We start from the raw sequence: 13,639 nt of genomic DNA, 5'->3' as shown, positions 1-13,639 counted from the left end.
TTCTCAAGGAACTCAGAAATGTTAACCCAGTTTTCATCTGCACAACACCTTTGTTTTGGGTGCTTTGTGAACAGATGTTATATAAGTGGAAATTGTATTAATCAAAATTGTGTTTAGAGTAGGGATATTAGTTATCATAGAATCATAGAAAGTACAGCACAATACAGGCTCTTTGGCCCACAATGTTGTGCCGACCTTTAAACCTCACCTAAAAACTATCTAGCCCCTTCCCCCCACATATCCCCCTCTATTTTAAATTCCTCCATATGCTTATCTAGCAATCTCTTGAATTTGACCAATGTACCTGCCTCCACCACCGCCCCAGTTTTCTTTAATAAGCTTCATTACTCCCTCTTTGGTCCTTGTCCAGCCACACAGAGTCCTAGGATGTCTGGATCACAACGTGAAATTTACATGGTGGCATCACAGAAACCTCCGCTGTGACTGTGCTGTCAATTCCCAGGTTGGACAAAGCACCTCTCAACAGTCCACAGGTGAATGCCAAGAACTCTGGCACTTCTTCCAAGTATTGTTTCCCACTGGACACTGGAGTAAGGAGACGAAATCGGTTATCCTGAAGCACATAGGTTCCCCGGTGATTTGTCCGCAGGTTGTCAATCTGTTTTTGGAAGAGGTTTGTCCAGAATTCCTTACAAATAAATTTCATGATGTCCAGCTCATCTTTGAACAAAGGTGTTTCTTTAGTGAATCTTTCGATCAGACCTTGTCCTGCACGGAAACCCATTCCTTCCAACGTGGAAATGCATTTTCCATGGCCTCGGTCTCCAGGCTCGGCCTCGCAATTTTTCCCTCAAATTGATATCCTACCCTTGTGAAAACATTCTTTTCTATGTAGTAGCAATCTGACTTAACCTTGAGTAAAGAAATTTTGGGCACTTTTCTAGATGCCTTAATACTCATGAAGACATTTTTGGCAGGATTTTTATTCCCCCCAGCACTTTTATTCCAGTATAAAACTCCCCTGAACAATATCGACAGTAGTGCAACATGTAAAATTCACTTGCAGTTAAATTTTCAACCTCGCTGGTTTAAAATACCACTAGCACTTCTCATCTCCAGTATCACTCCAAACTGAATATTATGCGGTATTGAATCCAGACAGGAAAGTCATTCCACAGTATTCAAACCTGGAGTGAGAAGAGGGTTAACATCAAGCCCAGAACCAGGCGTTATCCAACATGTGCATTTCTGGAAGGGATTGCTGGAAGAGATTATAAAATGTAGGAATTTTAGCTGCTGTTCCTTTCCTTTTCCGGGGAGTGTGTTGGCACATTTGACTTCACAGAGGCTGTGTTCCTTCTCTGCACAAATCTAACATATATGAATTGAATTCAACTGAGCCAACGTAGACTTGAGAAAATTGGTGTAAGAAATCTTGGTGGTGGTAACTATTATGCTCTTGAAGTATATTTTACAGATTAGAAGGCTGAAATTACAAAATTATAACTTAATCCAATCCTAAAAATTTACAACCAATAAATATAGTTCAAATTAAATAAACCACAATGCAATTATGTACTCTTTAAACCAGTACTAACACATGGCAGACCTCAAACTTTTGGATTAATTTTAATTTCTTCTATTCTTAATGGAAGTTTCTCCTCTAAAGGGTATAATTTTGTAATGAGTTATTTCAGCCAAATGATTTCTTATTTTTCAACGTGATGCAATAGCTAATGCATTGTAGAAAACCTACATTCTGACAATATTGAAGAACTTCTTTCTTCTTTCTGTACAGCTGCTGCTGTTGTAAAAAACCCAGTGATTCTATTATGGGGCAAGTTCTACAACAATTAAAATATCTTTAAGACAATACCCTTAATATTTCTACTGAGACTGCAGAGAAAACACCACTAGTGGTCACAGAAAATCCTCCATGTGACTTCTCTTTTACATTTGTATAGCAAACTTCAGTAAAATACATCCCACTTGAAAAACTTGATAATAAATTCAAGGCTAACTGATGAAGTACCAAGGCATGATACACTATCAGAGGCACTGACCTTTAGATCAAATGTAAATAATCTCATGGAATGCTCCTATAGTATATGAAGTTTACCCAGTGCCCAAGCAAACATTTATCCCTCAGTGAATATTTTTGAAAACCAGTTATCTAGTCATTTAACACCTTGCTGTTGTAGAACTTTTGTAAAATATCCTTTTCCAGTGATCGCAGATTACCCAAAAGGCTAAGGAATAGACTGGTGTGTTAGTCTGTGAGGAAATGACAGTTTCACAAATCAGAATACAATTATATTAAATATACATGTGACCTTTAAAAGGTAGAATAAGGTGGTTGACAGTAGTAGGGTAGCCCAATCTTGGCAGCTGCTTCTTAACTGGTTATCTTCTTAAGCTAATCGAGGTGTTAAATCAAGGAAAGCTAAGACATACACGGATTGACTCCAAAAAAACTCTTTCTCCTCTGCGCCCTTCTCTTTTCTCCTTTTTCACTAATTCCCTTGTCCTGTATTGTGCTACATGTCACATACAATGCAAGCCATTCTTTAGTTTTCAGGTAATCTTCAAAACTGCATCAGAGGAAAAGGGCAGTTCTCTTAAAATATTCATAGACAAAGATATAAAATCCTCCAAGGAAAAAGTAATTGATAAATATTCTTAGCTATACCTTTCCTAACTTAAAATGAATATTGATTTCTGTGAGTGAATTATGGCCAAGTATTTTAACCCAACTCAGAAATAATTATGGAAAATTTCTCATTGTTGGTGTAATTTCTATGTTTGTGATTGAGGATATAAGTTAAATCCTCTTAATCTGAAGTTCTGGAATAATCTTCCAGCCCTATAAATTATTTTTATTACACCTTTAAAACATTGATCAGATATTCCTACTTGGTCCCAGTTGTTCTGTTGGATAGTGTCATGTCCTGATATAATGTGCCTTTTTCAATTTTTTTCTTTCAACATCCAAACCTAAACATTGTTGATAGGTTTTGTCAAGACTTACTTTTGTTTCCTTTATTAAAAATATGCTTCATCATACAGAGCAATGTTTCCACTCTCCCCTCCAAAGTGAAATTTTATCAATCAAGATTTTGTCATTCCCCTCAACCTCTGATAAACTCCTAGGTGTAGTTTAATTTGGAAAAGTAACAAATAACCCTAACTGGTTAAGTTCAAACCCTCAACAGGCAAAATCCTAAACACAGGATGTCACCATACTGTGCCATTTGATGCTTGCAGTCAAGTTCCCAGGTTTCCAGAAATGGGTCTCCAGTTATACCTCCTGTGGTTCAAAAGTGTTAACAATACATGTATTTTTTTAAAACGCTATTATGGCTTTACTTGGGATCCCAAAGGGTTAAGCTGTCCAGTTAGGGAAGTAGACATTCCTTGTAACTACCAAAGTCTGATTAAATGTTTCCATAGAATCAAGGATTAGTCAGGGCAACAAAATCACCTCAAAAATCCCAAAATGCCAATTCCTATTATTCAATTGATGCCTTTTTTTATTTTGTGGAAACTTCATTTACAGATATTTTAATTGCAATTGCTCATGGCGATTGTGGTATCCAGGTCCTTATCTTCCATAGTTCAGGTTACTGTTTTATAAGAGGTAAAACAATACATGGAAAAGGGACAAAAGAAGCTTATGCTTGTAAACATCCCAGTGATTGCAACATGGTGTTATTCTTTCCTTGGGCAGCTTTGGGTTTCTGAAGATAACTAAAAAAATTGAACATAACTGGGCAAAATTAATTGTCACTCATTTATTGTAATTGACACTGAGTGAAACAAAATCAATTTCCAGCTACAGCCCAATTACTTTAAAACCAAATACCACAGCTTAGAATTGAGACTTCAGGGCCAAAATTTATCTCTGGATAATAAACCCTAAACATCATGGAACACTCACACGTGTTAAATCAGTTCCAAACCAAATAATGACTCAAGATCTCATAAGTAAAAATGAATGCTGAATCTTTCCCACAGCAAATGTAATACTACAATCTGAAGTGACTGATACTGAACACAAGGAGTAGGCACATTTTAAAGACGTAATTTCAAACAAGGAAAGACAAGGCAAACTTCAGACATACTTTTATGCAAATAGAATCTCGCTTGCTTTTACTCATGCATCTTCATGTTATCCTCTCCTTACATCAATAGTTCATCGCCTGTTGCAACTTTAAATATCTTTTAGGGACTCCTCTTCTGGGTCATGGGAGTGTTTAGGCTCTCACTTCAGCTTGGTATTGGTCAGGACTTGGTGCAGGTCAATCCTCTCTATTCTCAGTGCTTTGAACAAGACAGCTTTGATGTTTACTATCAGGCCCTTGGTCAGGACTCCCTTGTCCATCTCTCGTTTTAAATCTGAGGAATATGCAGCCAAAAAGGGTCTGGTGTCCACTGTCAGTTCACCTTTCAGAACCTGACCTTCAATGAGGGGCTACATGTGGTGGTATTTGGTATTAGTGGCCTCATTGGCCACTGTGGTCACTTAGGGTGTAGTCTTCATCTTGGCCTCAGGCTGCTTCTTCCTGTTGTTGGCATTTTGCCTCATCATGGGTGACCAGGCACAATGGGATGAGCACATCTGCTTTACTTCCACATAGGAGGTATTCTTTGTCATTCATGCTACCTCAGCAAGAGCCTGGAGTCTCTTGCATCCATTCTGGAGAAGGTGGTCACAACTGTTAGATGTTGATTTACTTGTTGGAGTTTGAATTTTGGATCTACCTTTGGGAATCGCTTCACCCAAAGCCCTCCCCATCCCCAACTCCCATGCCTTTGAATTTCCCTGTGGTACACAGCATTCACTGTTGTTTACTTAGACAAGCTACGTGCTCTTTCAAGAGCTGTTTGCTGCAAATGTAATAAATTCTGTGAAATATCCACACACCCAATTGCACCTTCTGGATGTCGTCCTCTGTTTTTTTAACTTAAATGTAGCGCACATATGTTAGCTCTGAATATCAGCTTATCTCAGCCTTGCTTTAACTTAATTATTTACTGCTGAATGTACTCAGCAAGTTTAAAAGACACACATTCAAAATTCTCACTATATCTGTCTACAAGTTTTAGTGTGTCTTTAACCCCAATTTCACCAGTCTTTTTCTGCAAGCTCTCTATTAGCTGCTCCCTGTGATATGCCAATGCTGCAGTATCTGATTTCACTTTTTTCCAGACTCAGGCACCAGTCCTCTCTTTCAGGGTCTACTTGAAACCAAACACCCAACTTTTGGGATCTTTACACGTGCATCTCATTCTCCTCTCAGGAGCTGATAACTAACCAGTAAAACCTTGCCTCTTTTCCAGGAAGGACATTTCAACAGTCACACCAGCATCTAGTATGGAAATCTCTCTCATTGTGTAACTTCTAATCCTATCATTCTGGACAATTGGTCAGCTTTCATGCACCAGCTAATATTCCAGTCCTTTTACTGTGAATCACCAACTACAAGATGTCATCCTTTTCTGAAGACCACAGGTTACCAAGAGAGTTAAGAAATAGAGCAGTTTATTGTTCTGTAAATAAATTACTGTTGCCGTAACTGCAACTACAAAGAATATGTATACTATGATCCATAACAGATGGAACTAAGTGGTTAACAAACAGTGAGCCAGTTTAGTCTTGGTAGATGCTTCTTCTTGGGCACCTTCTTAAACTGGCATTAAGCCAAGACTCGCACGGATGGACTTTGAAAAACTTTCTCTTTGTCTTCGGGTACCTAAATACAAAAAGAGCTTTTCAAGGTGTGGCGACTCACCGTTTAGTCGGGCGAACCGGCTCGGCAGTCGGGTCGCGCGGCGTCGGAGCGACGAGGCCCAAGATGGCGGCGGGCCTTGTCTTTCCGAGCGATGGGGAGAACCCGCGCACGGGAAAGTCTTGATGACGTAGTACTTACGTCATTGCCGGTTGTTTTGGGTGGGAACTTTCTCCCTTAAAGGGCCCATGCAAGGCGGGAAAATAAACCAGTTCTTGTTTGGCAATCCTCCGACTAGTGTCTTGTTTTATTCCGCGGTAGCAACTGCTACATTGGTGACCCCGACGGTCTAAACGGCTTTTGGACCCGCGCAATGGACGACAGCGCAACAGCCAACGCAGTGGCCCTCAAGCTGCCCACCTTTTGGACACTTCGGCCCAGCATCTGGTTTGACCAGGCCGAAGCGCAATTCCACCTTCGGCAGATCACCTCCGACTCCACGAAGTACTACCATGTGGTTAGCTCTCTGGACCAAGAGACAGCTGCCCAGGTTGGAGACTTCATCCAGTCGCCTCCGGAGGAAGATAAGTACCCGGCTTTCAAAGACCTTTTGATTAGGACCTTCGGCCTCTCCTGTCGTGAGCGCGCCGCCCGCCTGCTTCATCTGGATGGCCTGGGGGACAGATCCCCATCCGCCCTAATGAATGAGATGCTGGCATTGGCCAAGGGACACAAGCCATGCCTGATGTTCGAACAGGCCTTCCTCCAACAGCTCCCCAATGACATCCACTTGTTGTTAGCTGATGCCGACTTCAGCAACCCCCGTGAGGTGGCCGCCCGGGCAGATGTCCTGTGGAGGGCCAAGCGCGAGAGCGGTTCGTCCGTCAGTCAAATCACCAGGCCGCGAGCCCAACGCCTGCCTCGCCCAGCCCCAGCAACCGAGCAGCCACACCCCAGGAACGCAGACGACGACACGGGTGACCAGCTGTGCTTCTACCATCAGAGGTGGGGTGTGGAGGCCCGTCGATGCCGCCCACCCTGCAAGTTTCAGGGAAACGCCAGGGCCAGCCGCCGCTGATGGCTACGGCGGCTGGCCGCCGACAGAGCCTCCTCTTCGTTCAGGACAAGAAATCTGGACGGCATTTCCTCGTTGATACTGGAGCGGAGGTCAGTATTTTGCCCCCGACCGGCCGCGACACTCGTGACAGGCCACCAGGTCCTCTACTCAATGCCGCCAACGGTACAACGATACGGTCTTTCGGCACCCGTACACTTCAATTACAATTTGGCGGCAGCCGTTTTACCTGGACCTTTACCCTTGCCACCGTCACCTGACCACTCCTAGGAGCCGATTTCCTTCGGGCCCACAACCTGTTAGTCGACCTGCAAAGGAAGCGGTTAGTCCACTCTAGCACTCTCCAGACCTATCCCCTGGGAGAAATCAGCCCACCAGCCCCGCGCCTGGACTCCATTTCCCTTTCTGGCGACGATTTTGCCAAGCTCCTAGCCGAATTCCCATCAATTTTGGCACCTTCATTTACAAATTCTAGGCCCAAACACGGGGTACGACACCACATCATTACTACAGGGTCACCCCTTCATGCCCGAGCACGACGATTACCTCCAGACAAGCTCCGCCTGGCAAAGGAAGAGTTCCGTCACATGGAGGAGCTGGGGATTGTTCGCAGGTCAGACAGCCCCTGGGCCTCCCCCCTGCACATGGTCCCCAAAGCCACCAGAGGGTGGAGGCCCTGTGGCGACTACCGCAGGCTGAATGACGCCACCACCCCGGACCGCTATCCCATCCCGCACATCCAGGACTTCGCAGCAAACTTACACAGGGCCCGCATCTTTTCCAAAGTGGACCTCGTTAGGGGATACCACCAAATCCCGGTCCATCTGGATAACGTCCCCAAAACTGCGATTATCACCCCATTCGGCCTGTTCGAATTCCTTCGGATGCTGTTCGGCCTTAAGAACGCCGCGCAGACCTTCCAGCGGCTGATGGACACGGTAGGCCGAGACCTGGACTTCGTGTTCATTTACTTAGACGACATACTGATCGCCAGCCGTAACCGCCAGGAACACCTTTCCCACCTCCGCCAGCTGTATTCCCGCCTCCGCGATTTCGGCCTCACGATCAACCTGTCCAAGTGCCAATTCGGACTTGACTCTATCGATTTCCTCGGCCACAATATCACCAGCGACGGGGCAACATCCCTACCCGCCAAGGTGGACGCTATCCGCCATTTTGCCCGCCCCAACACAGTCAAAGGCCTACAGGAATTCCTTGGGATGGTCAACTTTTACCATCGGTTCATCCCTGCAGCAGCCCGTATCATGCGCCCTCTGTTCTCGCTGCTGGCTGGTAAGGGCAAGGACATCACCTGGACTGACGAGGCTGTGGCTGCTTTCGTTAAGGCCAAAGACGCCCTGGCAGACGCCACGATGCTTGTACACCCCAGGACTGACGTCCCGACTGCCCTCACGGTAGACGCGTCCAACACCGCGGTGGGTGGGGTACTGGAACAGCTACTCGAAGGCCGCTGGCAACCCTTGGCATTTTTCAGCAAGCACCTTAGACCGCCCGAACTGAAGTACAGCGCTTTTGATCGGGAACTTCTAGCGCTGTATCTGGCGGTCCGGCATTTCCGATACTTTCTAGAAGGCAGGCCTTTCACCGCTTTCACCGATCATAAGCCTCTGTCCTTTGCCTTCTCCAAAGTCTCCGATCCCTGGTCAGCTCGTCAGCAGAGACATTTATCCTACATTTCCGAATTCACAACTGACATCCAACATGTCTCCGGAAAGGATAATGTCGTTGCTGATGCCCTTTCCAGACCAACCATCCACAACCTATCCTGGGGTGTCGACTACATGGCCCTAGCTGACGACGAACTGCCCAGCTACAGAACTGCAGTCTCGGGTCTGCAGCTCCGAGATTTCTTGGTTGGTCCAGGTCAGCGGACCCTACTTTGCGACGTTGCGACGGGTCAGCCCCGCCCTATAGTCCCTGCAGCCTGGCGGAGATGCGTTTTTGACTCGGTACATGGGTTGGCGCACCCGTCCGTCAGATCTACTGTCCGACTGGTCGCCAGCAAATTTGTCTGACATGGCCTGCGCAAACAGGTCAGTGAGTGGGCCAGGACTTGTCCGCACTGCCAGACGTCAAAAATCCAGCGACACACCAAGGTCCCACCACAGCAGTTCGAGCCTACCCGTAGGAGGTTCGACCACATACACGTCGACCTCGTGGGCCCTCTGCCGGTTTCAAGAGGAGCCCGGTACCTCCTTACCATCGTGGATCGGTTCACGAGGTGGCCTGAGGCAACCCCCCTGACTGACATCACAACTGATTCCTGCGCCCGGGCGCTGCTCACAACTTGGGTCTCACGTTTTGGTGTTCCGGCCCACATCACTTCAGACAGAGGCACCCAATTCACTTCCAGTCTCTGGGCTGCATTAGCGAACCTGCTAGGGACGCAGCTGCACACCACCACGGCCTACCATCCTCAATCAAACGGGTTGGTGGAACGTTTTCACCGCCATCTGAAATCAGCCTTGATGGCCCGCCTGAAGGGTCCTGACTGGGTTGACAAGCTGCCTTGGGTCCTGCTCGGCATACGCACTGCCCCCAAAGAAGACCTCCGCACTTCGTCAGCTGAGCTTGTGTACGGGGCGCCCCTAGTTGTCCCCGGGGATTTCATACCTGCCCTTCGGGACCAAGGGGAACAACCCCCAGCAGTCCTACAAAGACTGTGCGAGAAGCTTGGCAACTTGGCCCCGATTCCCACCTCACGGCACGGTCAAGCCCCATCCTGCCAGCCCAAGGAACTACGGGACTGTAAGTTTGTTTTCGTTCGCAGGGGCATACCTCGGGCGCCATTGCAACGACCATATGAGGGACCGTTCCGAGTCATACGGAATAATGGATCCACCTTTATTTTGGACATTGGAGGCAGCGAACAGGTTTTCACGGCGGACCGCCTCAAACCGGCCCATTTGGATCTGCAACAACCTGTCGAGGTTGCAACGCCGCGACGCAGAGGCCGGCCCCCTAAGCGGCAGCTGGCACAGCCCACGGACCTTGGGGACTGTATCGCCGGTTCTGGGGGGGGTTGTGTGGCGACTCACCGTTTAGTCGGGTGAACCGGCTCGGCAGTCGAGTCGTGCGGCGTCGGAGCAACGAGGCCCAAGATGGCGGCGGGCCTCGTCTTTCCAAGCGACAGGGAGAACCCGCGCGCGGGAAAGTCTTGATGATGTAGTACTTACGTCATTGCCGGTTGTTTTGGGCGGGAACTTTCTCCCTTAAAGGGCCCGCGCAAGACGGGAAAATAAACCAGTTCTTGTTTGGCAATCCTCCGATTCGTGTCTTGTTTTATTCCGCGGTAGCAACCGCTACAAAGGTCTCTTAATCTGGGGACCCACACTGGAATACTTAATTTTTTGTTTTTGTTTCTGAAGGTCACCAGCACCAACCCTTAATCAAAACTGCTGTGCTGTACCAAGGTTTGCTTCTAGTTCATGTTGGTGTTCCATTGAAGTCTTGTGTAGATATTTGCACTATAGCTGCCAAGACCACAGTGACGTAGCACAAACAGCATTGTTATCCATTGTGTCTATGTAATATGTAAAAAGGAACTGGCCTCCTCATAAACTATGAACTTTCAACGAACCTCTAATGATTTTGCTAGTTTTATGAATAATTAACCATTTTATCTTAATTGCTCTGATACAATTTTTTCCACCTTGGGGTGCAACAGGTGGCAGATTCAACTCCTGACATGACAGCAGTGGCTACACTTCAAAAGCATTTCATTGGCTATGAGGCACTACAGGACAGCTGAGGTTGTGAAAGATGCAATAAAATTACAAATTCTTTTTTATTCCATAAATTTATTTGAAAAAATATGCAACTTAAAAATACTAAATATCATTACATTATTGATTTTAGATTTTAGGGGCATTCTAACACACATTATAAGTTAAAGTGAATGATGAGCAATATTTAACAAATTAATTTTCAAAAGTATGGACAGTTTTTGCATGTAGATTTTGAGAAAGTCCAGGAGCAGAAAATAAATGAACATTTGATGTGCCAAAATACTAGAAACTGAAAGTCAGGGCATGGGGATATCTTGCGACATGACTTCAGCACTTTAAAAAATAGTATTGGAGGAAGAACTTGAATGCAGAAGTTACAATAAAAAGGTTTAATTCAGCAGCCTTCATGAAATTTTTTAAAAATTGCAACTTTACATGGTTAAAAAGACCAGCACATTAATTCACATTTAGGTAGATGTGGGAGGCAAAATGACCAAGAGAGGGAGAAACAAGAGTTGCAAGAGAATGAGGTCCCAGTTCAGGGCTAAAAGTAGGCTGCTGGTCATCCAATGCAGAGGTCAATTCCTCCTTCAGGCTTCTTCCTGGCAGAACAGTTTCTCCAAAAATGGAGGACTCAGCAGCACCAGGCTTGTACATTCCTGACAGCTCTCACAGGGCTGTGATATTTAAATGCCAGCTTTCCCTCAACCCAGGCGTCCATGGCTGATTTAAGTGCAAGGCCAGCCCATTGAGATGGATGTAGGGAGAGGAGATTTAAAAACAGCAGCTGGAGCCGAGGTTGAAGCAGGATGGGCAATCTGCCATTTACATATCAGTATCGGAGGAGTAGAATAACAGCTGATTGGACTACGGTGTTGGAAATGCAGAACAGACAACATGCATGAATGCCAGATGACATGAGGGTGAGAATCATTGCTGGATAGAAATATTGTACTGTGAGCTTGATTACAACAGCACCAACAACAACTTTCAATTGATTTGCCACAATAATGTTGAAAGCTGATTGCAGATGCTTTCACAGACTTTATTAGGAATATCTAAAAAATTGGTCCAAGGTGTGGAATTTAAGGAGGCAGTGAAAGGGAGGTAAAGGAATGAGACGGGGGGTAGAGGGTTCTCATTGGCAGAAGGCACTGAATGGTTCACTGAACAAGGAGTGGTGCACAGCAGATCATACAGTGTCATTGATTTGGCAACCTAGTATTAGGAATGGGCAGGAAAGATACAGGAATGGGCACTCCACTTCTGATGCTCAATTAGACACCATGTGCCAGAGATAGATATTCAGGACAACAATTGGAGTGATCAGTCTTGCCTGTTGTCACCCAATAAAGGATATAGAAATCCCTCTTGCAAAGTACCGATACACCTGCTCCATCTAGTCCTATGCAAAAAATCCATCGCTGACTTCCACAGTGGACTCCCTAAGACTGACTTTTAATGACTGTCTGAGCAAGTCTTCTTACTTCAATTAAGACTTGCCTTGCTGATCATGCTTTTTCCCAGTCAACTATTCACACTCTAACATTGCGACAGTGACATCAAACTTGTGTTGTATTTTGATTACCTTATGTACTCCAAGTCTGAATCTTCCATGCATTGGTTTGTATGCACATGAAAACATAAGTTTCAATTTTCCATTATGTGAAAACACGATGGATTTTATGCTTTACTTCAATGGTATAGAGCATAAAAATGTAGAAGATAGAATTTCTAAGCTTTTAATTTCAACTCCAATATATTAGTAGGCTTTACTAATTAAATGTGTAATTTATTGAAGCAAATCCACTGATGGAGACTTCCAGATGGTCAATTCAGTTAGCACACAATCTCACAGCAGAACACAAGAGAAATACTTACCACAATCCAAGAAAGTTGCCCATCTGTATTTTATTGACATTTTAATCTGGATGGCACAGGGAGCTTCTTTCCACTGTGAAGAAGAACAAAATCAATATAAGATAGTCAAGAAGAAGTTGAATTCAAATGAAGCATCCTTGCCTTCAGAGTGAATGTGGAACTTGCTACCTCAGAGGGTAGTTGAATAAATAGGACAGATGCATTTAAGAGAAGTTAGATAACCACGTGAGGGAATAGAAGATTATGAGAGTGAGATGAGGAAGGATGACACAGGCTTTAGTGGCCCATAAGTGGACTGGTTGAGCTGAATGATCTGTTTCCAAAGTGCTTATTCCAGGTAATCTTTATGATTCTATGTAACAAAAAAATAGGAAGTGGATCATTCCTTCCAGTAAGAGCCAGCCTACAAATGCAAGGAAAAAGTAACAGCATCAGAATATTCCCTGAAGCACTCAAATGGCATGAAGCAAGTTCTGGAATGTCCCAATCAACAGAGAGGGCAAACTGTGGTCAAACTGCTCATCTAACTATGCCTGGATTCCTTAAGCATTCAGGTAGTTCAGGGGTGGTTTTAACTGAATCTGAAGTGAATTAAGTCTAATGACAATCTTCTGCTTCTCCCAAAGGAGAACAGAGAAGAGAACTCTGGACATCTAATGAGATTTGCAAACTATTTTTATAAGCTTTCACTCCAAATTTAGATACACTTCACTAATTCATTAAATCTGTTTGAAATTCTCCCTCATATGTTGGCATGCTGATGTTAATCTACCTATTACTTTGAATTGCTTTTACTCTGTTTCCTTGTCTTTAAACCTGATTATGAGGTTTATATCTAAGATATTAACTGACACTTCAGAATAATGAATCATCATTAAAGGTTATCACCACAAATCTTCTTGGGGTGGGTGGTGGGGGGGTTCTCCCAATCAACCACTAGAACTTCAGAGGAAGACAAGGGGAAACCCCACTGGTGATGATTTTAGGATTTCCTCCAAAATTACATCAGCAAGTCTGTGGGTGCCCCAAGAAAATTCCTGGCCACATGCTGCTTTGAGTCAGTTGAATTGACTGAAGTTCTGATCGTGCATCTAAACCAACTTATTTCCAGTTTGTACCCAAAGAGCAGATTTATTCAGCAATGTTCTGCCTCTCCTCAATAACCAGTGTCATTGTTGCCTTTTTCAGGAACTAGCTACATAATTTCAGATGAAAGAAAAGCATTTAAAAGGATAGAGGAAACA

General features: G+C 44.7%; 1 protein-coding gene across 1 annotated transcript; it reads right to left on the bottom strand.

The window, feature by feature from the left end:
* Window positions 1-382: 382 nt before the first annotated feature.
* LOC127582818 (trafficking protein particle complex subunit 6b-like) lies at window positions 383-5,352 on the bottom strand. Its single transcript, XM_052038384.1, has 2 exons — window positions 5,277-5,352; window positions 383-810 (listed from the first exon to the last, which is right to left on the bottom strand). Exons 1-2 carry the CDS (start codon window positions 5,350-5,352, stop codon window positions 383-385), a joined length of 504 nt encoding a protein of 167 aa, XP_051894344.1.
* Between the last annotated feature and the right edge of the window lie 8,287 nt (window positions 5,353-13,639).

This window comes from Pristis pectinata, chromosome 25, assembly GCF_009764475.1.
Source record: "Pristis pectinata isolate sPriPec2 chromosome 25, sPriPec2.1.pri, whole genome shotgun sequence".
Taxonomy (NCBI): Eukaryota; Metazoa; Chordata; class Chondrichthyes; order Rhinopristiformes; family Pristidae; genus Pristis; species Pristis pectinata.
Note: the sequence above shows the minus strand (reverse complement) of the source record. Positions and strands in the feature narration are given on the sequence as shown.